Source organism: Chiloscyllium plagiosum, unplaced genomic scaffold, assembly GCF_037043375.1.
Source record: "Chiloscyllium plagiosum isolate Xiang-an unplaced genomic scaffold, Cpla_swu_hap1 HiC_scaffold_6, whole genome shotgun sequence".
Classification (NCBI taxonomy): domain Eukaryota; kingdom Metazoa; phylum Chordata; class Chondrichthyes; order Orectolobiformes; family Hemiscylliidae; genus Chiloscyllium; species Chiloscyllium plagiosum.
Window position 1 is genome coordinate 97,287,175 of NW_028270144.1, and position 27,825 is coordinate 97,314,999.

Genomic DNA, 27,825 nt, shown 5'->3' on the forward strand with positions numbered 1-27,825 from the left:
ACACAGAATGTGTCACTGGTAAGCAAGTCCTGCAGAAAGTTTCACCTGCTGCAAAGGTTTGAACTGCAAGTTTTGGAAATTGAGAGGCAATTGGAATCACTGTCATTTATTCACAAAGCGAAAGGCTATGTGATAGAACGTTTGAGATGTGGGGTTAGAACAGTTCAAAGGGGGAATGGATGACCGCGAGACGTTCTAAAGAAGCCTGATTGGCATTGTTGGAGTCAGCTGAGTCAATTTCGCTTGTGAATTGATATCTACTTTTGAATACTGGTGAAGACAGAGAGTCAAGTCAGTGGCACCACAAGTGCCTCAGCTGTACAGAGAAAGGAGGAGATGGAAGATACAAAAAGGAAGAGCAATAGTGGTATTTCATACTCTGGTTCTGACAGGCATATCTGTGACCATTGACATGACTCCAGTGTGGTACGTTGCCTCCCTATTGCCAAGGTAAAGAATGTGACAGAGTTGATGTGGGATGTTTTATGGTGTGGGTGATCAGCATGAACTACACTGGCTGCTTCCAAATGACTTGGGTATAAATTGTTATACGGTCCTAAAAGCAGATTTGAGGGATTTAGTTAGGAAAAAGGCAGAACACCCAAAACAGTAGTTTCATGATAGCTCCCAATCCCAATTACTTGCAAGCATAAAAGGAATTGAACATGTAGCTGGAAAGTTGAGAAGAGTGGACATCAGATTTCTGGAGCATTAGGATCATATGTGGGAAAGGTGACAACTTGTGTAAGCCAGGCAGTCTACACTTGAATAGTACTGGGATAAATAGACTAGAAGAGAGATTTGTGAATACTGTTGCAGAAGATTTAATCTGTGAGACCCTGATGAAAAATTAAGAACAAAGATTGAGAGGCACTTTGTAGGTGCTCGTGAAAGATGGAGGAAGCGGAGATTAAAATGTGTACAGCACAGAAATTTGGCACTATTTTGTAAGAAAAAGATGTATAGCAAATAAAACCATTGAGCTCAGTGCACAGATGGACATGTGACAGCATTATATCATAAACATTTGATGGAATCTTAGCTTAGAGAGAAAAAAGGATTGGAACTTGGGTCCCTGGAAAAAATATTTTCAGGTAAGATGGAAAATAAAGTATGGGTGTATAGTCTTATTGATTAAAGGATCAATTAAAATTGTGAGGAGGGATTATATAGTAAACAAAGCACCAAATGAGTTAAGATGGGTTAATTCTGGAACAAAAAAAGAGGCAACCACTCGACTAGGCTTGGATTATAGATCCTCAAATATTGAGAGAGAGTTAGAGGAGCAAATGCATAGATTTCAAATGCAAAAATAACAGGACAGTCATCATAGAGTCATAGAGATATACAGCACGGAAACAGACCCTTCAGTCCAACTCGTCCATGCCGACCAGATATCCCAACCCAATTTGGTCTCACCTGCCAGCACCCAGCCCATATCCCTCCAAAATCTTCCTAATCATATACCCATCCAGATGCTTTTTAAATGTTGCTATTGTACCAGCCTCCATCCCTCTGGCAGCTCATTCCATATACGTACCATCCTCTGAGTGAAAAAGATGCCCCTTAGGTGTCTTTTATATCATGCCCCTCTCACCCTAAACCTATGCCCTCTAGTTCTGGACTCTTCCACCCCAGGGAAAAGACTTTTGTCTATTTACCCTATCCATGCCCCTCATGATTTTATAAACCTCTATAAGGTCACCCCTTGCCTCTGACGCTCCAGGGATAACAGCCCCAGTCTTTTCAACCTCTCCCTCTAGCTCAAATCCTCCAACCCTGGCAACATCCTTGTAAATCTTTTCTGAACCCTTTCAAGTTTAGCAACATCCTTCTGATGGGAAGGAGACCAAAATTGCACACGATATTCCAAAAGAGGCCTGACCATTGTCCTGTACATCCACAACATGACCTCTTTGCTCAATACTCTGACCAATAAAGGAAAGCATACCAAACGCCTTCTTCACTATCCTATCTACCTGCGACTCCACTTTCAAGGAGCTATGAACCTGCACTCCAAGGTCTCTTTGTTCAGCAAAACTCCCTAGGACCTTCCCATTGAGTGTATAAGTCCTGCTAAGATTTGCTTTCTCAAAATGCATCACCTCGCATTTATCTAAATTAAGCTCCATCTGCCATCCTCAGTCCATTGACCCATCTGATCAATATCCCTTTGTAATCTGAGGAAACCTTCTTTGCTGTCCGCTACACCTTCAATTTTGGTGTCATCTGCAAACTTACTAACTAATAGTTGGGAATTCCAACTAACCAAATAACTTCTGGCATACAAACAGAGCAAAAGGCACACAGGCCACAGAGTGCAAATTTTATTCAAGAAAAGATATTTTAGCCAACATGAATTAAACCCAATGAGAGAGATCACAGTTCCAGATCTGGTTTCAGGGCAGGTGCAGGAAGTAGTAGATGGAGACTATTTTTGACATTGTAATCATAATGCAGTTAGATTAGCATCATTATAGAGAGAGACAAAGAACATAGAGTAAAAGTTCTAAATTGAGAAGGCAAATTTTGCAAAGCTGAGAAAGCATCTGGCATAAGTGAACTAGATATATCGACTTGAAAGGAAGTATGTGGAAAATCCGCATTCAAGTTTGATATTCGATAGAATCGACAAGCCCAGTTCCCCCATAAAGGATACAACTGGTATTGAATTTAGAAGCTCCAGGTTATCCAGAAGTATACAGGTTGAGATAAAGAGAAAGATAGAGTTTATGACAATCTCAAAAATGAAATACTTTAAGAAGCTTAGAGGAGTATCAAATACAGGACTGAAATGAAAAGGAAATTAGGAAAGGCTTTGCTCTCAGCAGAGGTCCCTTCTCTTTTTCATATCTAACATTTACACCTGTGAGACATTTCCCATTGCTCCTTTACCACCTTAATACTGGCTTTGTCTTTACTCCAGGCATTCTCACCATCTGTTCCCTTTATTTCTTTTCCTCCTCCTCTGTCACTAGCATAAAAATCATAATTTTCCAGCTGCTTTCAGTTATACTAAAGAGTTATACTAAAATCAAAACATTTAAGCCATTTCTCTCCCCACACTTGCTGGCAGACCTGCTACGTTTCTCTAACGTTTTGTTTTATATTTCTGATTTCTAGCATCAGAAGTATTTTAGTTATGAATGCAAAATACTGGCTGATAAAGATGTTTTCAGTACATTAAAAGCGACAGAATGACTAAGACCAAAGGTAGTGTGTGCCGAGAATGTAGAAGATGTGGGAAAGGTCCTAGTGAGTGTCTCTGTCTTCCAATAGACGAAGGATGATACAGACATTTTCGTTAAAGGGCAATATGAAATACTACTTCAAACAAGTATAATGAGAAGGGGAGTATTGTCAGACTCACCTTGAAGGGAGTCAATTACTGGGGCCAAATGCATTGTACCTTAGGCTGTTAAAGGAATCCAAGGTATAAATCCCAGATGCTCTGAAAATCATGTTCTAATCCTCCTAGATACATTTGAGGTACGAGGGGATTGGAAATCTGTGAACATGGTACTGCTGTTCAAAAAAGGCTGCAAGAGTTAGGGTCAAATAATTATAGACTACTCAGTTTGACCTCAGTGATGGGCAATATCAGCATTAAGATATGATCAAAGTGAGATTAGTAAGGGATAGTCTGCATGGTATGTTCAGGGAATGTTGTATCTAAATATGAATTTTTGAGAAAGTAACTAAGAGAACTGATGAGGGTGGTGCAGTGGATTTTGTGTCCATAGATATCAGTGAAATATTTGACAAGCTCCCACGTGGTAGATTGCTCAAAAATTAAAGCCCAGAGAAACGGAGCAACGTAGCAAGTTGGATCCAAAATTGGCTCAGGAAACAAAGGATGGATTTTTTTTGCAAAAATAGTTTCTAGTGATGTTCCACAGGGCTCAAATGGTGAATCCTTTGTTGCTTGTGGTGTATGTTAATAATTTAGATGAGAATATGGGAGATATGATTGGGGAATTTGCAGGAAATATAAATTTGCTATGTAGTTGATAGTCAAAACGATGGCTTACTCACTGATTCTATTAGTGTTTTGGTTGCAAGAATAGAATGCAAGTGGAATTCAGTCTGGGGAGGTGAGAGTTTTTGCAAACAAAGCAAGAGAAGATGGGGCAGCAAAATGCAGGGGATGCAGACAATGGAAATGTGGGGCTGGTTTAAGCAACTGATATTGCATGCCCTTTATAGGTATATCCCTGTCAGACAGGGAGGAAGTGATACGGTAAAGGAACCGTGGTTTACTACAGAAATTGCATCTCTTGTTAAACAGAAGAAGGCGGCCTATGTGTTGATGAGTTCAGATGAGGGGACGGAGAGTTACAGATCAGCTGGGAAGCATTTAAAGAGAGAGTTAAGAAGAGCAAAGAGAGGACATGAACAGTCTTTAGCAAATAGAATAAAGGAGAAACTTAAAGCTTTATGTGATGAATAAAAGGATGACTAGGATAGGAATAGGGCCAGTCAAAGACAGAAGTGGGAAGTTGAGTGTGGACCCTGTGGAGATCAGAGAGGTGCTAAATGAACATTTCTCTTCGGTTTTCACTCAGGAAAAGGGGAGTATTGTAGAGGAAAGGAATGAGGTACGAGATATTAGATTAGAAAGGATCAAGGTTAGTTTCGAACAGGTATTATCAATTCTAGGAGGAGTGAAAGTAGACAAGTCCCCTGGGCCTGATGGTTTTTATCCGAGGATTCTCTGGGAAGCTAGAGAAGAGATAGCAGAGCCTTTGTCTTCGATATTTGAGTCGGCATTGTCTACAGGTTTAGTACCAGAGGCCTGGAAGATTGCAAATGTGCCCTTGTTCAAGAAGGGCAGTAGAGATGACCCAGGTAATTATAGACCAGTGAGCCTTACTGTTGTTGTAGGAAAGGTTTTGGAAAGGATTATAAGAGATAAGATTTATAATCATCTAGCAAGCAACAATTTGATTTCGATGGTCAACGTGGTTTCGTCAAGGGCAGGTTGTGTCTCACAAACCTGAGTTTTTTGAGAAGGTGACCAAGCATGTAGCTGAGGATAGGGCAGTTGACGTGGTATAGACAATAGGTGCAGGAGTAGGCCATTCTGCCCTTCAAGCCTGCACCACCATTCAATATGATCATGGCTGATCATCCTTAATCAGTATCCTATTCATGCCTTATCTCCATAACCCTTGATTACACTATCCTTGAGAGCTCTATCCAACTCTTTCTTAAATGAATCCGGAGACTGGGCCTCCACTGCCCTCTGGGGCAAAGCATTCCACACAGCCACCACTCTGGGTGAAGACATTTCTCTTCATCTCTGCCCTAAATGGTCTACCCCGTATTTTTAAACTGTGTCCTCTGGTTCGGCACTCACCCATCAGCGGAAACATGTTCCTGCCTCCAGAGTGTCCAATCCTTTAATAATCTTATATGTCTCAATCAGATCCCCTCTCTGTTTTCTAAACTCAACGGTATACAAGCCCAGTCGCTTCAGTCTTTCCGTGTAAGGTAATCCCGCCATTCCAGGAATTGACCTCGTGAACCTACGCTGCACTCCCTCAATAGCCAGAATGTCTTTCCTCAAATTTGGAGACCAGAGGTGTGGTCTCACCAGGGCTCTGTACAGCTGCAGAAGAACCTATTTGCTTCTATACTCAATCCCTCTTGTTATGAAGGCCAGCATACTTCTTCACTACCTGCTGTACCTGCATGCTTACCTTCATTGACTGGTGCACAAGAACACACAGATCTCTTTGTACTGCCCCTTTACCTAAATTGATTCCATTTAGGTAGTAATCTCCCTTCCTGTTCTTGCCACCAAAGTGGATAACTGTACATTTATCCACATTAAACTGCATCTGCCATGCATCTGACCACTCACCTAACTTGTCCAGGTCACCCTGTCATCTCCTAACATCCTCCTCACATTTCACCCTGAAACCCAGCTTAGTATCATCAGCAAATTTGCTAACGTTATTACTCATACCATCTTCTATATCATTAATATATATTGTAAAAAAGCTGCGGTCCTAACACTGATCCCTGCGGTACCCCACTGGTCACTGCCTGCCATTCCGAAATGGAGCCGTTTATCACTACTCTTTGTTTCCTATCAGCCAACCAATTTTCAATCCAAGTTAGTACTTTGCCCCCAATACCATGAGCCCTAACTTTGCTCACTATACATGGACTTCAGTAAAACCTTTGACAAGGTTCCACATGGTAGGCTGTTGGAGAAAATGCAGAGGCATGGAATTGAGGGTGATTTAGTAGTTTGGATTAGAAACTGGCTTTCTGAAAGAAGGTAGCGTGTGGTGGTGAATGGGAAATATTCAGCCTGGAGTCCGGTTACTAGTGGTGTGCCACAAGGATCTGTTTTGGGACCGCTACTGTTTGTGATTTTCATAAATGACTTAGACGAAGGCATAGGTGGATGGATTAGTAAATTTGCAGACGATACTAAAGTTGGTGGAGTAGTGGACAGTTTGGAAGAATGTTACAGGTTGCAGGGGGACTTCGATAAACTGCAGAATTGGGCTGAGAGGTGGCAAATGGAGTTCAATGCAGCTAAATGTGAGGTAATGCACTTTGGGAAGAATAACAGGAAGGCAGAGTACTGGGTCAATGGAAAGATTCTTGGTAGTGTGGATGTGCAGAGGGATCTTGGAGTTCATGTACATAGATCCATGAAAGTTGCCACCCAGGTTGATAGTGCTGTTAAGAAGGCATACGGTGTGTTAGGTTTCATTGGTAGAGGGAGTGAGTTCCAGAGCCGCAATATCATGCTACAACTATACAAAACGCTAGTGCAGCCACACTTGGAATATTGTGTACAATTCTGGTCGCCATATTTCGGGAAGGATGGGGAAGCATTGGAGAAAAGTGCAGAGGAGATTTACCAGGATGTTGCCTGGTCTGGAAGGAATGTCTTATGAGGAAAGGCTGAGAGACCTGGGTCATTGGCAAGAAGAAGGCTTAGAGGGGATTTGATAGAGACATACAAGATGATCAGAGGATTAGATAGGATGGACAGTGAAAGTCTTTTTCCGAGGATGATGACGTCAGCTTGTACGAGGGGGCATAACTACAAATTGAGGGGTGATAGATTTAAGACAGACATCAGAGGTTGTTCTTTACGCAGAGAGAGGTAAGGAAGTGGAATGCCTGACCTAATGTAGTCAACTCAGCCACATTAGGGAGATTTAAACAATCCTTAGATAAGCACATGGATGATTTTGGGATAGTGTAGGGGGACAAGCTGAGAATATTTCACAGGTCGGCGCAACATCGAGGGCTGAAGGGCCTGTTCTGTGCTGTATTGTTCTATGTTCCATGCAATAGAATGAAGTAGGAGAAAGTGAGGTCTGCAGATGCTGGAGATCAGAGCTGGAAATGTGTTGCTGGAAAAGCGCAGCAGGTCAGGCAGCATCCAGGGAACAGGAGAATCGACGTTTTGGGCATAAGCCCTTCTTCAGGAAGGGCTTATGCCCGAAACGTCGATTCTCCTGTTCCCTGGATGCTGCCTGACCTGCTGCGCTTTTCCAGCAACACATTTCCAGCAATAGAATGAAGTAGTATTGTCAGGGATAAAGGAAGCGAAAGACCTTGGAGTGTATGTTCTCAAGTTTCTAAAAGTGGCAGGACAGGTTGATATGGTAGTGAAGAAGTCATGTGGGATATTTCCCTTCATTCAGTGAGGTACTTTAAAAAATGCAGGAAAGTAAATCTGGAACTATATTGACAGGGAAGAGCCATTTCTTTTATTGGAGAGGTCAGTTACAAAGGGGCATAGATTTAAGGTGTTTGGAAGAAGGATTAAAGTGGACATGAGGTAAAACTTTTAGCCGAGAGGATGTGAATTTCTGGAATTTGTCCTTTGGTCATTTTCCTCGTTATTAGATTGTATCTATGCCATGTATTCTGGAATATCCACATAAATGTCTGCCATTGTTTTTTTTCTTGATCTATCATTTAACCTAATTCAGCTAACGCTTCTTTCGTGGAAGAAATATTTTTTAAAAAGTAGTCTTGGACTCACTGTCCCTCAAATTAGATGCAACTGCAATCATATTATGATTACTGCTGCTGAGGGCTGCCTTCATTGTGATACTGATTAATCTGATCTTGTTACACAATGCCAGATCTAATATGTTCTGCTCTCTGGTCATTCCACAAAATGCTGTTCTGGAAGCCATCCTAATAATATTTTCTGAACTCCTCCCTTCGGCTATCTTTACCCAACTGATTGATCCAATCCATTTGTAGATTAAAATCTTCCATTACTCCTTTATGCTCTACTCAACCGTGTGGAGCCTGTTCACCAACTCCCACAATTGACTTCTTGCCACCTTCATTTCTCATCTCTACCCACAATGCTTCTATGTCCTGTTTTCCTGAACTTGGGTCATCCCTGTTTATTGTGCTAATACTATCAATACGATCACGAACAGTGCCATACCTCCACCTTTTTCTAGTTTTTAAGAGTTCTTTTTTGGGGTGCAGGTGTTGCTGGCAAGGTCAGTATTTTCTGCATGCAAAGGCATTACAGAGGACAGTTAAGAGTCAACCACATTGCAGTGGATCTTGAGTCACATGCAACCCAGAGCAGGTAATGATAGCAGACTTTCTTCCCTAAAGGACATCGGTGAACCAGGTGGCCATTTACATCAGTAATTGTTATACACTAGCTTTTAATAGCAGATTTATTAAATACATTTAATATTTAATAACTATCTGCCATTGTGAAAATTGACCCCTGTCCTCAGACCATTAGCCTAGATTATAAATTGAGTGGTATTGCCGTCACCTTCCATTAATATTCCTGTCCTTCATTAATTTGTTGTACCTTTCAAAATTCAGGTCCTAATTCACGTCATCCACCATTATGCCTTTGCAATAGCAACCAGGTTGTATGTACTTATTTCTGTTTGCATTCTCAGATCGTCAATTTTGTATTTTTTAAATTGATAGATGCATTCAGATACAGAACCTTTAATTTTCTTTAGTCTTTATGTAAATGCTAATCTCCCTTTTCAGTCATAGTCTGTTCATAATTTTTCATGTTGATACCAGTCCTATTTGATCTTAAATCTGTTTTTTGATCATCTATTATCTTCCCAAATGTGGTCCCTTGACCCCACTATTAAGTTTTCAATCTAATCTTTGCTTATTATACCATTACAATATATTATAGTTTTAATATATTTCTAAAAACCTTTCAGCTCACATTAATACAGAATATGAAAATGCAGGCACAAAATCAGAAATTGCTGGAAAAACTCAACAGCATCTGTGGAGGGAAAGCAGGGTTAATGTTTTGGGTTCAGTGACCTTTCTTCAGAGCTGAACACATTGTGAAGATGGGTTACTGGACCTGAAACATTAACTCCTTTCTTTTCACAGGTGGGCACCAAACCTTGCAATTTCTGATTTTGTTTCTGACTTCCAGCATCCACACTTTTGATTTTTATGAAAATGCAGACTGCTGCACATTGAAATAAATGTCAGTCTCTCACTGATTATTCTGATTAAAAAGATCTGATTAGAAAATCAATGTACCATTGACAATGCAAAACTGGACTTGAAATGTTAACTCAGCTTTCCACGGATTATGCCAGACCTGAGTTTTTCCAGCAATTTCTGATTCATCCACAGTTCTTTTGTCTTTTGAAAATGCAGTGAAAATTAGTGATTTAAGCAAACATACACATTGTGGCAAAGCAAGTCAAATATATCTACTTTAGGAAGTGCTTTTGTTTCATTTTGGTTTGTATTGGCATCACTCCTTTTCTGTACCCTCATCTGCATAGTGTTCTCCATTGTTAATGGATATCAGGTGGATAAAAGAGAGTGACTAGAATTACATTTGGTTCAACTGATCTCTTTTCGCGTTTATGCTCCTGACTGGAGTTTTCCCATCATATTTCATTAACCACTTAGCATAACTTCCTGTTCTTTTCCCTTTGTTTACCTAGCTTCCCCCAAAGACATTAAATGCTTTGCCACTGTATAAGGAACATTTCGCATATACTTGTAAAGAAGATATATTTTAGTAAAGGTATTTTTCATGTACAGTGCAAATCTATACACTGGTATATTCATGAGAGGATGTTACATTTGTTGCATTTTTCCATATTCTTAGGAGTGTTGTTGTACCTGTAAAGAAACCACCTCCAGGCAGTCTGGCCGTCAATACAGTCGGTGGTATCGGTATTACGAGTAGTCTCGTCACTGGCAGTACAACCAACGTAATCTCTCCTGCAACAGCTACACCAAAAAGTATGATAAATACCACAGGTACAGTCAACAAAAATCTGGTTATAAATGCTGAAGTGCTTGAGAAATGTTTCCCTCTTTACTGTAAAACGTTATGAAAATGTTTCAGTATGAATTTCAGCAAAAAATATTTTATACATATAACATGTATTGATATGGCAACGATAACAAGCACAGATGTGTTCTTCTTGTTGGTCCACACTTCTCCAAATGTTGTTGATAATTTGTTGTATAAAATGCTAATTTTAATCAATCATAGTGTATAGCCACAATCTGATTTTTCCCAATCACAAATTGCAATCTGTGCAATTTTCAAAATATTCTTTCAAGTTGCAATTTCATTACTGTTTAAGTTGAAACTCTCAGGCAGTCCTGAGGTTTATTCTTGTGCAAATAAATATGCTTTCATATTACTCAGAGGTACTCAAGAATAGTGAATATTGCCAATTGATTTTCCCCTCTCTCACCACAAAGGAGTTTATAAAGGTAGATATTCATGGTGGTGGTGAGATGCCGTGGAGGAATGAAAATTGTCGCCAAAACACAATTCGCAATTGTGGAACCAGTTCCGTGGGTTTACAGTTTTCACAGTGCTACGTCAGGGGACAGGCTGGTTCTGGTTCTGCGCCTTCTAACCTAACCAGCTCCCCTATGGGAATAGTCATGTCCAAGTCCTCCGCAATTTCCATTGAGTCAGGCCATCTTTTAAAGAACGTGTATTTCATTGTAACTCAAGAGATATCATGAACCATAGTTTGAGTGAGGCAGTCTGTTGAAAGATAAGTTTAGAAGGTCTTACCTTTACCCTCTGCCCATCCACGCACTTCCCATTATCTGCCATACCCTACATACTAAGCAACGCTTCTTCATCTGTCCCTTGTTTTTCCCGTGTTGCACACTAATGAATGTCTGGCACTCAGCCAAACATTGTCATACATGTGTGGTCCTATGGTAATTTACATAAGATAGATGTTTCAGATTTTTGCCTTTTTTAGACTTAACACGTCCTGTTTCAGTCAGTGGTTCTGCACAGACCATATAGTACAGACATGGCTGGACACACTGAATGCAGTTATGATAGTTTGTTTTGCTAGAGCTTCCGGAACAAGGGGTTATCATCTCAAAATACACAGTCACTTGGAACTGAGATGAGAATTCTTTTCATTCAGGAGTTGGTGAACCTGTGAAATTCTCTACCACAGAAGGCTGTGGAGGTGGTCACTGAGTATATTTCAGAAATAAATAGATTTCTCAAAGTGTCAGGAGTCTGGATCAGTCATGGTCATGTTAAAGGGTGAGGTAGAGTTGATGGACTATATGACCTTATCCTGCATCTATTTTCTAAATAGTGTTTGAATTGGCATGGTTCAAGGATCCATGGCTATGGGAGGTGATGCATAACTTGGCATTGAGTGTATGAAGCACCATGGGAGGGAGAGGGGCAGTGTTGAGAGGTAATGGGGCTTGGCATGGCAGTTATGAATGGCTATGGGAAAGTAAATGAAGGGCACTGGGATGGTTGGGTGGATATTGTTTGGGACGGTGGGAGTGCTGGCGGAGTACAGTTGGTGTTGGACATGAGCGCCAGAGAACCTTACTGTTTGAATAAATTGTTAAATACTCTGCTTCCATATCCTCCAGTCCCTATGGCTGCATTTGAACTCTTGCTGAGGACGAAGTGCATGCCTTTTACATTCAGCCCTCTCTGAAACTCTGAAAATCGCAATTGTTAAAAACATGGTTTTTGAGACGGACGTACAAAACTGGGATTTTTTCTTTACTTCTGCAAGAATGAAAATTCAGCCTATGATCATCCATTCCGTAGATCGAGAAATTAACCTACATTCATTGTTATGATATTGCATGGTAATGCTTCATTTTCTGTCCTTCTAATGTTATAGACAATAGGTGCAGGAGTAGGCCATTCAGCCCTTCGAGCCTGCACTGCCATTCAACATGATCATGACTGATCATTCCTAATCAGTATCCTGTTACTGCCTTATCTCCATAACCCTTGATTCCACTATCTTTGAGAGCTCTACCCAACTCTTTCTTAAATGAATCCAGAGACTAGGCCTCCACTGCCCTCTGGGGCAGAGCATTCCACACAGCCACCACTCTCTGGGTGAAGAAGTTTCTCCTCATCTCTGTCCTAAATGGTCTATCCCGTATTTTTAAGCTGTGTTAAAATATATTTCCAATCATTTATTTCCAGAAATAAGGTGATACAACAAGAATATCTCAAAAAAACATTCAGACCTAGGCTTTAATAGTCTTTGCTCATAAAGTAACCAGTTGACTTGCTTATTATTATTTATGTTCAGATTTAAACCAATTCGACTCACTTGAATTTATGTGATGCCTTAAATATCCTTAGGCTCTCCCAAGCTGCTTCACAGTAAATGAATTACTTCTGATATGTGGTTAATGTCATATATCATTGACATATAGCTAATACAACTAGCAATAAGATGCATGACTCGCAGACCCATTTTTTAAAGTATGCCAATTAGGGAATAAGTACTCATAGCATACTGAGAGATCCTCTTCATTCCTCTTCAAATAGTTTCGTTTCCGAAAGTCCTTTTACATTTATCTAACAGCAGTAATAACGTATGAATTGGGAGCAGGAGTAGGCCTCTCTGTTTAATATTCCCTCCATTTAATGTCTCATCCAAAGATGTAAGCATTAGTGTAGATCCATGTACTCTACTCCTGGAGTAGAGCTTCAAATACAAACTTTTGAGACAAAGGTAAGAATATTACCACTGCATTTAAGCGTTTAGTCTCTGGTGCATTTGAGTCTATATGAACTGCAACTGAATCATTGTATTTATAGATTTAGGAAAAGGCAAACCTTTTTAAAGATAAAGTAAAATGTAACATGTACCTATGATGGCAATGCACTGGATTTGTACTGCATACTGTTCAAAGCAAGTATTCTTACTCCACTTTGTTTCATTGCAAGATCGAGCTGTGAACTGCACAAATGCTACAAGTTTAGCATTGGTCTGAAGTGGAAATCATTTTGCACTGTAATTAACTTAAAATTTCAATATCCCTGAAATGCATTTATTTTCAGTTGAAGGACCCCATCTTCATCTGAACTGTGCAAAAATTTAGGAATCAACTGCAAAGGTACCATTTCCTAATCTATGATTATTTTCCTGAACTCTGAGAGCAATTTCATCGATATTTGCTATCACCAAGACTGGTACAAATTCAGTTCAATAAATCTGCCACCTCCTTATTTTCCTTGAGTAATTCTCCAAACTCACTCATTATTGGCCCAATGCTCACTAATTCTCTTTCATTTTAATCTTTCATGGGATATGAGCATTACTGCATCGGCTAGCATTTGTTGTTCATTTCTACTTGACATGAACTTGCTAAGCCATTTTAGAGAGCAGTTCAGAGTCTAAGTCACATGTAGACCAAGGTAAGGATGGCAGACTTGATTCCCTAAAAGACATTATTGAACCAGCTGGGATTTTATGGCATTTGATAATGGTTTCATCACTCCAGCTTTTTATTGAATTCAAATTCCACCCTTTGCCATAGTGAAGTTTGAACCCAGGTCCCGAGAACATTACCTGGATCTCTGGATTAATAGTTCAGCGATAATATCACTTTGCAGCCTCCCTCTTTTTATATATCTATAAAAACTCTTACTGTCCATTTTTATGTTTCTTTCTGGCTTTCTCTAGTATTCTAATGCTTTCCACCTTGTGATTCGTTCAGTCAGTCTTTTCAGTATTCTGTCAAATTTTCTGATCTGCCACTCACCTTTGGGTAATAATTTATAGTTTCTTTAAGTTTGATAGTATCACTCACTTTATTATTTAACCACAGAGTGTGGTCTTCATTATTCACTCTTGGTGGAATGTATCTATTCTGTGCATTCCAAAATATTCTATTAAATGTCTGCCACAGCATCTCTATTGACCTGTCCTTTTAACCTGCAGTTCTGATGAAGACTAATCGGACTCGAAACAGTAACTTAGCAGGTCTGGCAGCATCTATGGAAAGAAAGCTAAGTTTTTCCAGAAATTTCTGTTTTTGTTTCTTAACCTAATTTACCAGTTCACTTGTACCATGGGTCTGATTTTATGTCCTCATTATTGCCCTTGTTTAAGTTTACAATATGAGTCTTGAGTTCAATCTTATTATGGCCACTGCTACGTAGAATTCCCTTCATTCATTGATCTTATCTTATTGAATAATGCCAAGAACATGCTGTTATAAGAATCTATCTTGAAAACAATCTTTTTAACTCTTTTAACTCTTTAATTCCTGGCTACTTTTGCTACTGATTTTTTTTTCCTGTCTTTAGGTAGATTAATATCTCCCATCATTAATTGAAAGTAGAAAAGACAGTAGCCAGTCTAATGAGATCTTTGAGACGCTGTGGCTGGATAATCTGCTTTAGTGATATGAATTAAAGATAGATATTGGCCAGAACTCTTAGAAAGTCATCCTTTCGGCAATTTTGACTTGTACCATGGGTCTTGTTTATGAAGTTAAGAGTGTATGTGGTGAATATTCCTTCGAAAAGACAATTTGTTTGAATGCACAATATGAGCATTGCATTGGGGTATCAGTTCAGAGTTTATGCTAAAATCTCTGAAATGGGGCTTAGATCCACAACCTTTTGTCTCTAAAGTGAGAATCCAATTAAGTGGACTATTGCTAATTCTGAAGTTCGAGAGAAATTGATAAAACCAATAATCACAAAAAATATTTCTAAGTAATTTATGTATTAAATTTGAAGTATAAACTATTATGAACCAATTTAATCGAGAGCTTTTGCATGTTAGAAATTGGCATTGTGGTCATAAATGTAACTTGTGGGATGTATCCAAATTTTCTGCATATCAAAATGCCATCATTGAAATAATATACAGGTTGAAGATCCTTTATCCGAACATCCAAAAACTGAAAAGCTCCGAATCCGAAGGTTTTTTTTTGAAGTTTATTTTCTCATTTACAAAGTTGTTTGGTGAGGAAACACTTAACACTCAGATGTGACATGAGGGGGTGTGGTGAAGCACTGACAGGCCGAGCGTTTCTCTGTGAACACCCCAAGTCGACACCTACTCGATGTGTGTCACTCAGATGTGACATAGGGGTGTGGCCAAGCACGGACAGACCTGGGGTTTCTCTGTGAACGCCCCCAAGTCGACACTCACTCGATGTGTGTCACTCAGATGTGACTTGGGGAGGGGAGCGTAGCCAAGCGCATTCTCAGTTAAAAGTCTGCTTCTCTGGTAAGATTTTTTAAAATTTCACCATTAAACTGTCACATTCTGAAAACCGAAAAATTCCGAACTCCAAAAGACAGCTGGTCCCGAGTAATTAGGATAAAGGATCTTCTACCGATAGCTATTTTCACTACATTCAATTTAAGTATAATTTTTATATTAAACTAGTAAGATTGCATGTCTTTTTATTGACATTATGCAACGCACCAATTCCATCACTTTCCAGTTTACCTTTTGTACTGCTTTTGCACAGGTGCTGCAGAGGCTGCTTCCACTTCGTCCTCTTCCTCCTCTTCCAGTTTTGTGAATGGTGCAACCAGCAAAAATCTTCCTGCAGTTCAAACAGTTGCTCCAATGCCAGAGGATTCTGCTGAAAATATGAGGTTAAATTCAGTCTTCTTTTCTATCCTCTCTCATTTCATTCTTTTCTGAAGCAAGCTAATATGGTATTAAATTAAAACTAATTGAAAAGCATCTTTGGGTTGTGTAGGTAAAAACATAGTCATCGTGTAGGAGCATCGAGGTGACGATGATCATGATGTCATAGACTTTGATTTCTGTTTGACAAGGAGAAATATGAATCTGTGATTAATCCTTAAGAATTAAATAAAGGTAACTGAGGGTATGCAGGCACAAGAAATGTCAGAGGTTTTGAACAGATATATTTGTTATTTTCATGGTAAAAGTTTTGAAAAGCTACTCAAAGCTAATTAAAAATCAAGAGGTGACAGTAAGAGATGAACTCAGTACTATTAACATCACCAGGGAACAGGTGCTAAGAAAGCTATTGGCCATAAAATCTGTCAGGACCTTAGGACTGATGACCTGTATGCTTGGGTCTCGAAAGACATGGCTGCACAGATAGACACGTTAGTTCTAATCTTTCAACATTCCTTCATTACTGGAGTGATTCAGCAGATTCGAAAATAGCAAATGTAACTTATTTATTTGAGAAAGAAGGAAGGCAGAAAACAGATAACTGTGGCCTGTTATCCTCGCATCTGTTGTAGGAAAAGTGATAAAGGTAGTAAAACCATATATGGAGGCAATATCTTTTGAGGAGAGGTTGAGTACATTGGTCCTGCATTCATGTAAATTTGGAAGAATATGTGACCACCTTATTGAAAAGTATAAGATCCTTCGGGGACTTGATAGAGGAGGTGTGAAAAGGTTTACTTCCCTTTGTGGGAGAGCCTAGGACCAAAACGTGTTATCTTAGAATAAGGAATGATACATTTAAGATAGAAATGAGCAGAAATTTCCTCAACAGGGTATCGATTCTGCAAAATTCTTTACTGCCCCAAGGGCTTTTGAGGCTTAATCATTAAGTACATCCAAAGCTGAGAAAGAGATTTTTTTTAATCAGTAAGGGAATCAAGGGCTACGGGGAAAAGGCAGGAAAGTGGAATTGAGGATTATCAGATCAACCATGATCTCATCGAATGGTGGAGCAGACTCGGTGGGTTGAATGGCCTGCTTCACCTACGACGTCTTATGGGAGGAAGAAATTGTAGAAGCATTTGTTTTAAAAACCATGATTTAATCAGTTAGAGCCAATATGGCTATGTGAGGGGAAATTGGGTCCAATTTATTAGAGATTTTCAAAGGAGAGGAGTCATGGTGGATTGAGAAGAATCAGTAGATGTAGTGTACTTGGATGTGAACTTATGCATTTTGAAGAATAGAAAAACTATATACTATTTCAATAGAGGTTGCAGGGTGCTGGTGTTCAGGTATGTAAATCACAGCAAGATAGTCTGCAAGTATAGCAAGTGATTTGGAAGGTGAATGGAGTGTTCTTGATCTCGAAGAATGGAAATTAATAGTAATAATGTGGTTTAGTTGCAGCTGTATTGGGATTGGTGAAACCACATCTAGGGTACATACTGTGAAGAGCTTTGGTTTCCTAATTTTTGAAAAAGATTTAATTTCTGTTTAAGCAGTTCAGAGAAGATTCACTTGATTCATCCCTGGAATGAAGGGCTTACTTTATGAGAAAGGTTGACCATGTTAGGTCTATACCCATGGGATTATAAAACATAAGAGCTAAGTTTATTGAAACATATCAATATATGTTATATATATTTTATATGTATAACATATTTTATATGTTGGATATTCAGAACATGTTTCTTCTTGTTGAGAAAGTCAAAACTAGGGACATAGATAAAGAATAAGAGGCCATTTTAAGGCAAAGATGAGAAGGATTTCTTTTTCTCAGACGGTTGTTAGAGTTTGGGATTCTGTTCCTCAGAAGGTAATGGAGACGACTAAAATTTATTCAAGGCTGGATTAGATGGAATTTTAATAGACCAGGGATTTAAGGATTTTAGGGTACAGACAGAAAAGTTGAACTGAGACCATGACCAGATTAATCATGATCTGATTGGTGGAATAGGCTTGAAATGCTAAATAGTCTACTCCTGTTTCTACTCTTTTGAATGTTAATTATCTGTATAGATTTTGAAAATTTCAAGTATAAACCCCAATTTTTGCTTTGTTCATTATTTCAGTGCTGGTGGCAACATGGCATGTGATTTATCTCAAAAGGAAAGGAAATTATAGCAAGCTTGTTCATTGATATCCAATGGTCCTGATTTTAAAAAGACTGAGAAAATTGGGAAATTCAGTTTTGATTTCTCCCTCCCACATAATTGCATTACGACTTTAGAGCATGCTGCCTAGCCTAACACAATTAGTATAGACACTTGAGAAAAATACAAGATGGTTAAAAGTTTATTTTGAATGGAAGAGGAGAGTAAATTGTGTTTATAATAAGCACCTATGATTTTATATCTTGTATTATTCATGTTATATATACACTCAGCTGTGAGCTCTGATTCAAATAAAATTATAGAGGTAAAAGCAAAGTAATTCCAATCAGCAAGAACATTTCAAATTACAGTTCAGAACTTTCATAGTATAAGTTTCTAAGTGGATTGACTTAGAGTTGTGAGATTTTAGTATTTCAGTGGTTGAGGTGAATAGCATCGATGCATTTCAAGGGAAACCAGGCAAGTGCTTATGGAAAAAGGAAAACGAGATTCTGATCGGGTGAACTGAGAAGGTGCTTTATTTTCTTCTTTAAACCAATACTGCCACCTGCACATTAAGATATCTATTTTGTGTATCTCATGTTACAAGTGTCTGTACATTAATTGTCCCTGAGGCTGCATGCTCCTTGTATCTAAGTAAAGCTCTTCAACCTTTTATAAATTATAATATTCCTACAACTCTATCTGTCTTGTAGTCTATCAAAACATTTCTCCTGTTAGAATTTAAGGCCTCATTCTTTACATACTTGCTCTAGACTTGTGTATTCTCTTTTACTGATATCAGTCATCTGATCAGTTACATCATCATGATCTCATTATACAATGAAAGGTTAATATAAAACATGAACTAGTTGAACTGAGTGCCTTGTTTCTGTGTTATAGTATATGTCATTCTGTGATTGCATGCAATTTTAGAAGACTAAATCCTGTTTCTTTTATTTCTAAATAGCATCACAGCAAAACTTGAACGAGCTCTGGAAAAGGTTGCTCCACTGTTACGTGAGATTTTTGTGGACTTTGCACCATTTCTTTCAAGAACTCTGTTGGGCAGCCATGGTCAAGAATTGTTGATCGAAGGTACAGGTGCTGTATAGTTGATTTTTATCTACATGGCATCTATGTAACCTTTCTGACAATTAGTTGATAGCATGGTTGCTGATATTTGCAGGTTACATTGATAGTGGAGAGAATCAGGCACAGGAAAATTGTGTGGTAATTTACTTTTAACACTAAGTTATATTTTGTTTCTTTAGCTAAGATAGTAGATCATGTTTTACCTCCTAGCCTCATGACTTTTGCATTTTCAGACACTATAATATTTGTACCCAATTGAGACAAAATCTGTGATTCTGTAATTATTCCAGATATTTGAAGTTTGGTTAGAATATTTTTCTAACCTGAATACTGCCTTTGAATTTTGATTAATTTCATTATTCAGTTATACTTTTCAAATTAATATGTACCCTTTGAATCTTTGATACTTTTGCAATTCTGACAATAAAATGAGTCTTTAAAAAATGTATTTGGAAACAGAATCTCTATCATATAAAACTCATAATCCCGATTCTCTACTCTCCTACTCCTCTCCGACTTATCCATTCACATATATTAAGTTCTCTTTGTTAAACTACGAAATGTGACAAAATGCAAGGGATAGAGGGAGATAGAGATAATTTTGCGAATAGATGCCACATGACAACAGGAATGAATGATGCCTTGCATTATCACACATTATGATGGTATCAAAACCTAGTCATAATCATGCACATTTTCTTGTTGTGAGTTAGACCTCGACATGTTATAACAATTAGAAATGTAGCTTGTGAGTAAGGAGAGGGCCAAGTACGTTTCCTCAGATTTACCAGAGGGAACTACTTTTGTTGTGGTAAGCATTAGCTTGTAATTTTCTGTTTCAAAATTGATAAGTGAAGGTACAATGTGATAGCTGTCTGGCTGAGCTAGAAGTGGAGCAGAAGCCCTGCAGTCGGACCATGTCAAACGCTGCAGGAAAATAAGGACAGAGGATTAACTGTGGCCAAAGGAGCAGGATGTGTTGTTTGTGATTTTGCTTCAGACTTATGTACGAGTAATATAAAAACTAATAATATATTTTTATCAAAACTTGAAGAAAGAAGGTGAATAAGGGTGATGAGAGCCCATGAAGGGCAGATGATAATGGAATAAATAAAACTAACCAATCAAAGCTTGAGCTAACTCATCTGGCTTCTTCAATGAGATATTGAACTAAAGCCCCATCCACTTCTTCGGGCGTACATAAAAGATCCCATGGCAATATTTTGAAAGAGAGCAGGGGAATTACCGCAATGTTCTAACCGATATTTATCCTTTGATCAACACAAAAAAAATTATCTGGTCGTTGTCATGCTGCTTACAAAATTTATCTAAGTGCAAATTGTTGACACAACCAATGTTCCCTTGAAGTTGCGGTTCCAGCATTCTTCACATGGTGACTAGTATGCTAATCACCAGCATTGAATTTCAGTTCTGGAAGGGTACTCTGGTCACAGATCACTGAGGGAGTGTAATGGAAATCAAGGCCCATTATTGCTGGAGTAAACCTAAATAGAAAAATATTTAATCAGATTCTCAAAAGTTTGCCATTTACCTGACTGACAAACAAGGTTAAAGAAAGCACTCATCAGGAGGTTTCTGTATGTACTTATTGCAAACAATGTTTTTAGTTGATAGCAGAAAAGAAACACAGATTACTATTTTAACTCAGTAAGTTACTACTTAAAAAAAAATGTTTACAAACACACACGGCACAATATTATGGGTGGGGAAGGAATGGAAATATGACCCTAATGGAGTTATATATAGGGCCCCAACATTAGTCAACATATAGGGCAGGAAATAAATCAGAAAAAAGAAGCATAGAAGAAAGGAACTGTTACAATGACCGTGGGGTTCTTCAATGCATGGGTGGACTGAGAAAATCAAGTTAATAGCAAATCACAGGAAAAGGAATTTGAGGAATGTCTATGAGTTGGTTTTTTTGGAGCAGCTTGTAGTCGAGGCCACCAGGGAACAGACAATTCTGGATTTGGTGACGTGTAAAGAAGCAGACTTGATTAGAGATCTTAAGGTGAAGGAATCTCTAGAGGGCAGTGACCTTAATATGGTAGAATTCACTCTGCAGTTGGAGAGGGAGAAGTTGGAATCGGATGTAATGATATTACAATTGAATGAAGGTTACTAAAAACATTAAAAGGGAAAGGCTGGTCAGAGTTGATTGGAACAGGAGCCAAGCAAGGAAAATGGTGGAGCAGCATCGCAGGAATTTCTGGGGATAATTTGTGAGACACAGCAGAAATTCATCCCAAGCCAGAAAGCAGCATACAAAAGACTACCATGGCTGACAAGGTAAGTCAGGGATAGCATAAAAACAAAATAAAAAACATACAATGTAGTGAAGATTAGTGGGAAGCCAAAGATTGGCAAACCTTTACGAACCAGCAGAAGACACCTAGAAAAGTGATAACAGCAGAGAAGATGAAATGTGAGAGTAAGCCAGCTAGTAATACAAAAGAAGCTTTTAAGGGCTTTTTTTAGATATTGAAAAGTTAAGAGAGAGGCAAGAATGGATATTGGATTGCTGAAAAATGAGGCTGGAGAAGTAGTAATGGGGAGTAAAGAAATGGCGGAGAAACTATACAGGTACCTTTCATCAGTCTTCATTTTGGAAGACACAAGTAGCATACCCGAACTTTGGGAAAGTCGGGGAGTAGAGGTGAGTGTAGTGGCCATCAATAAGAGAAAGTGCTGGAAAGTGAAATGTCTGAGGGTGAATACGTCACCCCACAGTTCTGAAGGATGTAGCAGAGAAGACTGTGGAGGCATTGGTGATGATCTTTTGGGCATCAGTGGAGTCAGGTATTGTCACAGAGGACTGGAAAATGGCTAATGTAACACCCTGTGAGGAAAGGACTTGGCAGATGGAATATAAAGTGGAAAAGTGCAAGATTATGTGCTTTGGCAGGAAGAATGGGGGATTGTATATTATTTACATGGAGAAAGTTGCAGCACAGAGATTTGAGGATCCTTGTGTGTAATCACAAAATGCTAACATACAAATTCAGTGGGTAATAGGGAAGGCAAATGAAATTTTGGCCTTTTATTTCAAAGGGAAAGGAGCATAAAAATAGAGAAGCCAAGCTAAAATTAGAGAAAGCACTTGTTATATCTCACTTGTAATACTGTGAAAACGTTTGGTCCACATATCTGTGAAAATTTATATCGCCATATGGAGGTAGTCCAGGGAAGGTTGACTTGCTTGATTTTGGGTATGATAGATTTTCTTTTGAGGTGTGTTTGACTAATTTGGGTTTGTACTCCATGGAGTGTAGAAGACTGAGGTGACCATCTTGAAGCACACAGGATTGTTAGGGGACTTGACAGGGAAGATACTGGGCAGGATTTTTTTTCCTTTCCAGGAGAGTCCAGGGCCAGAGGACATAATCTCGAAATAAAAGGTCAGTCATTTTAATAGAGGAGGAATGATGTTTTCTCTCCAAGCTTGGCGAATATATGAAGTTGTTTCTTGCAGTGAGGTGACAAAGCTGGGTCATCTTTTGGATCAGTAAGGAAATCAGAGGTTATGAAGTCAAGGCAGGAACTTCGAGTTGAGGATTCTCAAATAAGTCTTGATCTCATTGAATAGCAGAGCAGCCTTGATGGGCTGAATGGACTACTTCTGTTTCAATGGTCTTGTCGTATTTGAGACAGTTTCCCCGAGCAAAATGTGTATATAACCAGGGGTCAGGCTATTTATGAAATGATAATTTGCAACAAGAAAGGATAAATAAATGGTCTCTGAGTAAAAGATTCCTGAAAGAACAGTGTTTATAACATGGTGAATTTAGCATTCAGTTTGAGTAAGAGAAATTTGAGAGTTAGACCTCTGCTAAACGTAAATAAGGATAATTATGTTAGAATGAGAGCAGAGTTGGCTGGAGTGGACTCGGAAAGAAGCTAGCAGAGAAGACAATTGAGGAATAATAGCAGACATTTTAGATAATAGTTCATGATGCATAGCAAATATATAGTCTAGTGAAGAAAAGAGATTCTGGGGATGGGATAAACCAATAGTACCAGATTAAAAGTAAAAACATAATAATATGGTAAAGATTAACAAATAAACAAGAGGATTGGAAAAATCAGGGACCGAGTAAACTGAGAGAGCAAACTCAGAAGTAATATAAAAAATTGACATCAGTTCACGCAGTTGGCTGAATGGCTGGTTCACAATGCAGAGCAATACCAATTACTGTGGTTTCAATTCCTACAACGGCTGAGGTTGCTGTGAAGAACTCTGTCTCAAACTCTCCCACTCACCTGAGGCATGGTGACGACCAGACGTAGCAGACATCACCGGTCGTCTCTTTCTAATGAGAATGCAGCCCTGTGGTTTGCTAGGACAATGGCAACAAAAAAAGAATGGTAGGGATTTCCTCAAATAGATAAACAGGCAGAGAGTGACCAAAGTGAAAGTAGGTTCCTGAAAGCTTGAGACTATGAAAATAATAATGAGCAAGGAAATGACAGAGGAGTCTAATTAATATTTTGCCTTAGTAGAAGATACTAATAGTATTCCAAAAATTCTAAATTATCAAGTCTCACCCATGAAAAAGAAATACTGTACTAGAGAAACTAATGGGCCGAAAGGCCACTAGTCAAGAGTGTGGTGCTGGAAAAGTGCAACAGGTAAGGCAGCGTCCAGGAGCAGGAGAGTCAATGTTTTGAGCATAAGACCTTCATCAGGAATGCCTGATGAAGGGCTTATGCCCGAAATGTCAATTCTCCTGCACCTTGGATGCTGCCTGGGCTGCTGTACTTTTCCAGAACCACACTCTCGACTCTGATCTCCGGTATCTGCATCCTCAATTTCTCCTAAAGACCACTAGTGTCCTGGACCCAATGTTTCATCCTAGGATTTTGAAAGAGGTAGCGACAGATATTGGATGCACTGGTGTTAATTTTAAAAGAATCCTTGGATTGTGGATAAGTTCCAGAGGATTAGAAAACTGTCCAGATAAAATCTTGACTCAGAAAGCAAGAGTGACAAAAACTAACAGGTTAACTATGGTCCAGTTGGCTTCTTATCTGACTTTGTGATAATGTTAGGGTCTATTATAAAGAATGTAATGGTAGAACAATTAAAAATAGATGATATAATTCAGCAGAGTTGGCATGACTTCATGAAGAGAAATCATGTTCAAAGGGATGAATGGTCTATTTCTGCTCCTATTTTCTGTGCCTTCTTTGAGCATGATTACAATTCTTTGTTAATAGATAAAGGGAAAGCAGGAGATGTAAAATATTCAGTTTTCCAAAAGGCTTTTGATAGATATCATACATCTTAAGAGACGCAGCCATGTTGTTAGGGCTAGTATATTGGAATGGGTGGAGGATTGGTTTCAAAACAGGAAAGTAGAATTTTCTTCTGAGGCAAGGTTGAGTCAGTCTGGCTTACAATCATTGGAGTTTAGGAAAGAGAATAGATCTAATTCTTAGGTGATTCTTATGTCACTTCATTTTTGTGATTCACTGTGTTGGAAGTCAAGCCTTGCTATTCCTGGATTTGTCAGAAAAGTTATGCTTTGTAAAATAACAAAGAACAGCTCATGAACAGGCCCTATGGCCCACCGAGCCTCTAATCTCTACAGTGTTGAAGTAGGCTTTTCGGTCTATTGAGTCCACACTGACCCTCCAAACAGCATCCCACCCAGACCTACACCCCTACTCTATAATCCCTGCATTCCCCATAGCTAATCCACCTTGCCTGCACATTCCTGGACAATATGGGCAATTTAGCATGGCCAGTCCACCTAATGTGCACATCTTTGGACTCTGGGAGGAAACTGGAGCACCTGACACTGGGAGAAAGTGCAAACTTCAAACAGACAGTCGCCTGAAGGTGGAATTAAACCTTGCTCCTGGTGCCGTAAGGAAAAACTGCTGAAGGAAAAGGATTAGCTGGTTTTAGAAACAAAAGAAAAGGAGCAGAAATAGGCCATTTATCCATTTAAGCTTGCTCCATGGTTCATTATAATCATGGCTGTTCATTTAATTTTGTACCCTGTACCTGTGTTCTTCTTACACCTTTTGATGCTTTTGGCTCTAAGAACTTTATCTAACTCTTGAAAATCTTCAATTTTTTGCCCTCAACTGCTTTGTGGCAGCGAATTCCACAGGCTCACCATTCTCTGGATGAAGAAATTTCTTCTCATCTTAGGCAGCAGTGCTAACCACTAACCCACCGTGCCACCCTGTGCCAACACATGATACCTTTCTAAACTAATAACTTTTTGCTTGTACACAATTTTCTTCAATTTATTCTGTTTTCAGGCCATGGTTGATAGAAAGTACATACCAGATTTTTGTACTGAACAGCAACGATGTTTTATAAGTAATTAGACTTCAGTTATCGGTAAGCAGTTATACACAGTTGGCATATAACACTATTGATTAAAGCTACTGATTCAGTCTCCTTACGAACTCCTCCTCGAACATGCACAAGCAGATATACATACCAGGAAAAAAAGTATGTGGACAGAGGGGGATATTTGGGAAAACAGTTCAACAGCCTTTATCCATTAATTCAGTTGCATTGGTTCTTGCTTTTCTGCAAGTTTCTCCTGGGATTCCTGTTCAAATGTTTCCACTGGTTTGCAACAGGCATAGGGCAGCTGGTTCTCTTGTAAAATGTCTTTCTTGTAAAATATTATCAATAAAATGTCATAGCTGCAGCAACTGCTGAAGGAAAAAGATTAGCTGGTTTTAGAAACAAAAGAAAGGGAGCAGAAATAGACACCATTAATCCATTTGAGCCTGCTCCATGGTTCAGTATGATCATGGCTGTTCGTTCAATTTTGTACCCTGTACCTGTGTTATGCTTACACTTGTTGATGCCTTTAGCTCTAAGAACTATATCCAACACTTGAAAATCTTTGTGGCAGAGAATACCACAGGCTCACCATTCTCTGGATGAAGAAATTTCTTCTCATCTTAGTCCTAACAGTCTACCCTGTATCCTCAAACTGTAATCCCTGGTTCTGGACTCCCCAGTCATCAGAACATCCCTCCAACATTTACCCTGTCTAGTACTGGTAGTTTATGGTTTTCCATAAGATCCTCTCTCATTCTTAACTGTAATGAATATGGTCCTAACCAATCTAATCTCCCTTCACACATCAATCCTATTATCCCAGAATCAGTCTGGTAAACAAAGAACAAATAAACGTTTGCTGCACTCCCTTCACAGGCAGAGCATTATTCCTCGGATAAGGATGCTCCAAGTGCGGTCTCACCAAAGTCCTGTACAAAGCAGTAAGACCTCCCTGCTCTGGTATACCAGTCCTCTTGTTATGAAATCCAGCATACCATTTGCTTTCTGCACCTGCATATTTACTTTTAGTGACTGATGTACAAGGACACCCAGGTCTCGTCGTACCTTCACCTTACCCCAGTCTATCGTTATTCAAAGTAGATGATCTCACATGTATCCAATTTATACTTCACATGCCATATATTTGTTCACTCTCTGAACCTGTCCAAATCACACTGAAGCATTTCTGCATTTTTCTCTCAATTCACACTTAGAGTCAGCTTTGAGTAATTTTGGACAGCTTTGTCTGTTATGTCCACATCAGTAAAAGAAGCGTTAAAGATGTTGGTTAGCATTGGGTTGTTGCATGTGACATGTTCCTATTCATGCTGAGGAACTTATTGATTCACCGTCTAAATGACTCCTCCCCTTGAGGTTTTAAGGCTTGCTTCAAAGTTTGGATGAATCTCTCCACATGGCCATTTGGCTCCATATCACCTGGCAATAATCTCTCAAGTCTGACACTGATCTTTCCAGGTACTCTTCGAACTCCTGCATCATGAATTGTGAACAATTTAGTAATGACTTGTTTGGGTTTCCCGAAACTGGCAAATATTTAATCCAGCCTGTTCATCGTTGCTCCCATTGAATACCGACTTCATGACCGCCACTTGGAGTCAGCATTCATGACAACTAATAGCTTTTACACCTCAATTGGCCTCATGAATTCAACGTGAATCCACTGCCAGGATGTTTAAGGCAGTTCTCATGGATGAAAGGGTAACAACAGCAGCGCCTTCCTTACAGGATTCGCTGACTCCAATACTTGTCATCCTGGGAAATGGAAATAGTTTTAAGGTTCCAGTCAGGAACATCTTTATTTCTCTGTTGTGGTAGCCTTGACAGGGCATCTGCATTACCATGCTTCTCTGCCTATCTGGATTTAATCCCATGAGTAGGCTTGCAGAGCCAATGCCCATCTCTGCAGATACGCTGCCACCATTGACAGTATCCCCATATATGGCCCAAAAATGGAGGTTAGAGGTTTGTTGTATGAAGTGACTGCCATAAAGGAAATAGGTAAACTTTTTAACGCCAAACATCATCTTTTTGACTTGAGCATAATTCTCCCCTGTCTTTGTTACTGATCTGGATGCAGACATGATGGGCCTTTTCTCTCCATTTGGTAAAATGTGTGAAGTACAGCGCCAACCCCATAAGGTGCCTCATGCTAACTGTTAGTGGTAACTTTGGGTTGAAATACCTTACCATCACTGACTTTTGTGGGGTTTGCTTCACTTTCGGTTAACCACCTCCATTTCTATGGCTGCCCTTTTTCCAGCAATCGATGCAGGCATTTTAGCATGGCTAGACACAAACTTGCTGTGGTAATTTACAAGTC

At 39.1% G+C, this 27,825-nt stretch overlaps 1 protein-coding gene across 4 annotated transcripts in view; it reads left to right on the plus strand.

Moving 5' to 3' along the window:
- Positions 1-27,825, plus strand: part of LOC122551068 (neurobeachin) — a 991,558-nt gene that overhangs the window by 329,054 nt on the left and 634,679 nt on the right. Inside the window, exons 31-33 of one of the 4 annotated variants that reach the window (XM_087988254.1) lie at positions 10,127-10,281; positions 15,775-15,904; positions 19,026-19,153. In XM_087988254.1, the coding sequence (XP_087844380.1) occupies positions 10,127-10,281; positions 15,775-15,904; positions 19,026-19,153 (413 nt within the window). Of the gene's footprint in view, positions 1-10,126; positions 10,282-15,774; positions 15,905-19,025; positions 19,160-27,825 lie in introns of all 4 variants that reach the window. The other 3 variants (XM_087988250.1, XM_087988251.1, XM_087988252.1) reach the window with 3 other exon arrangements.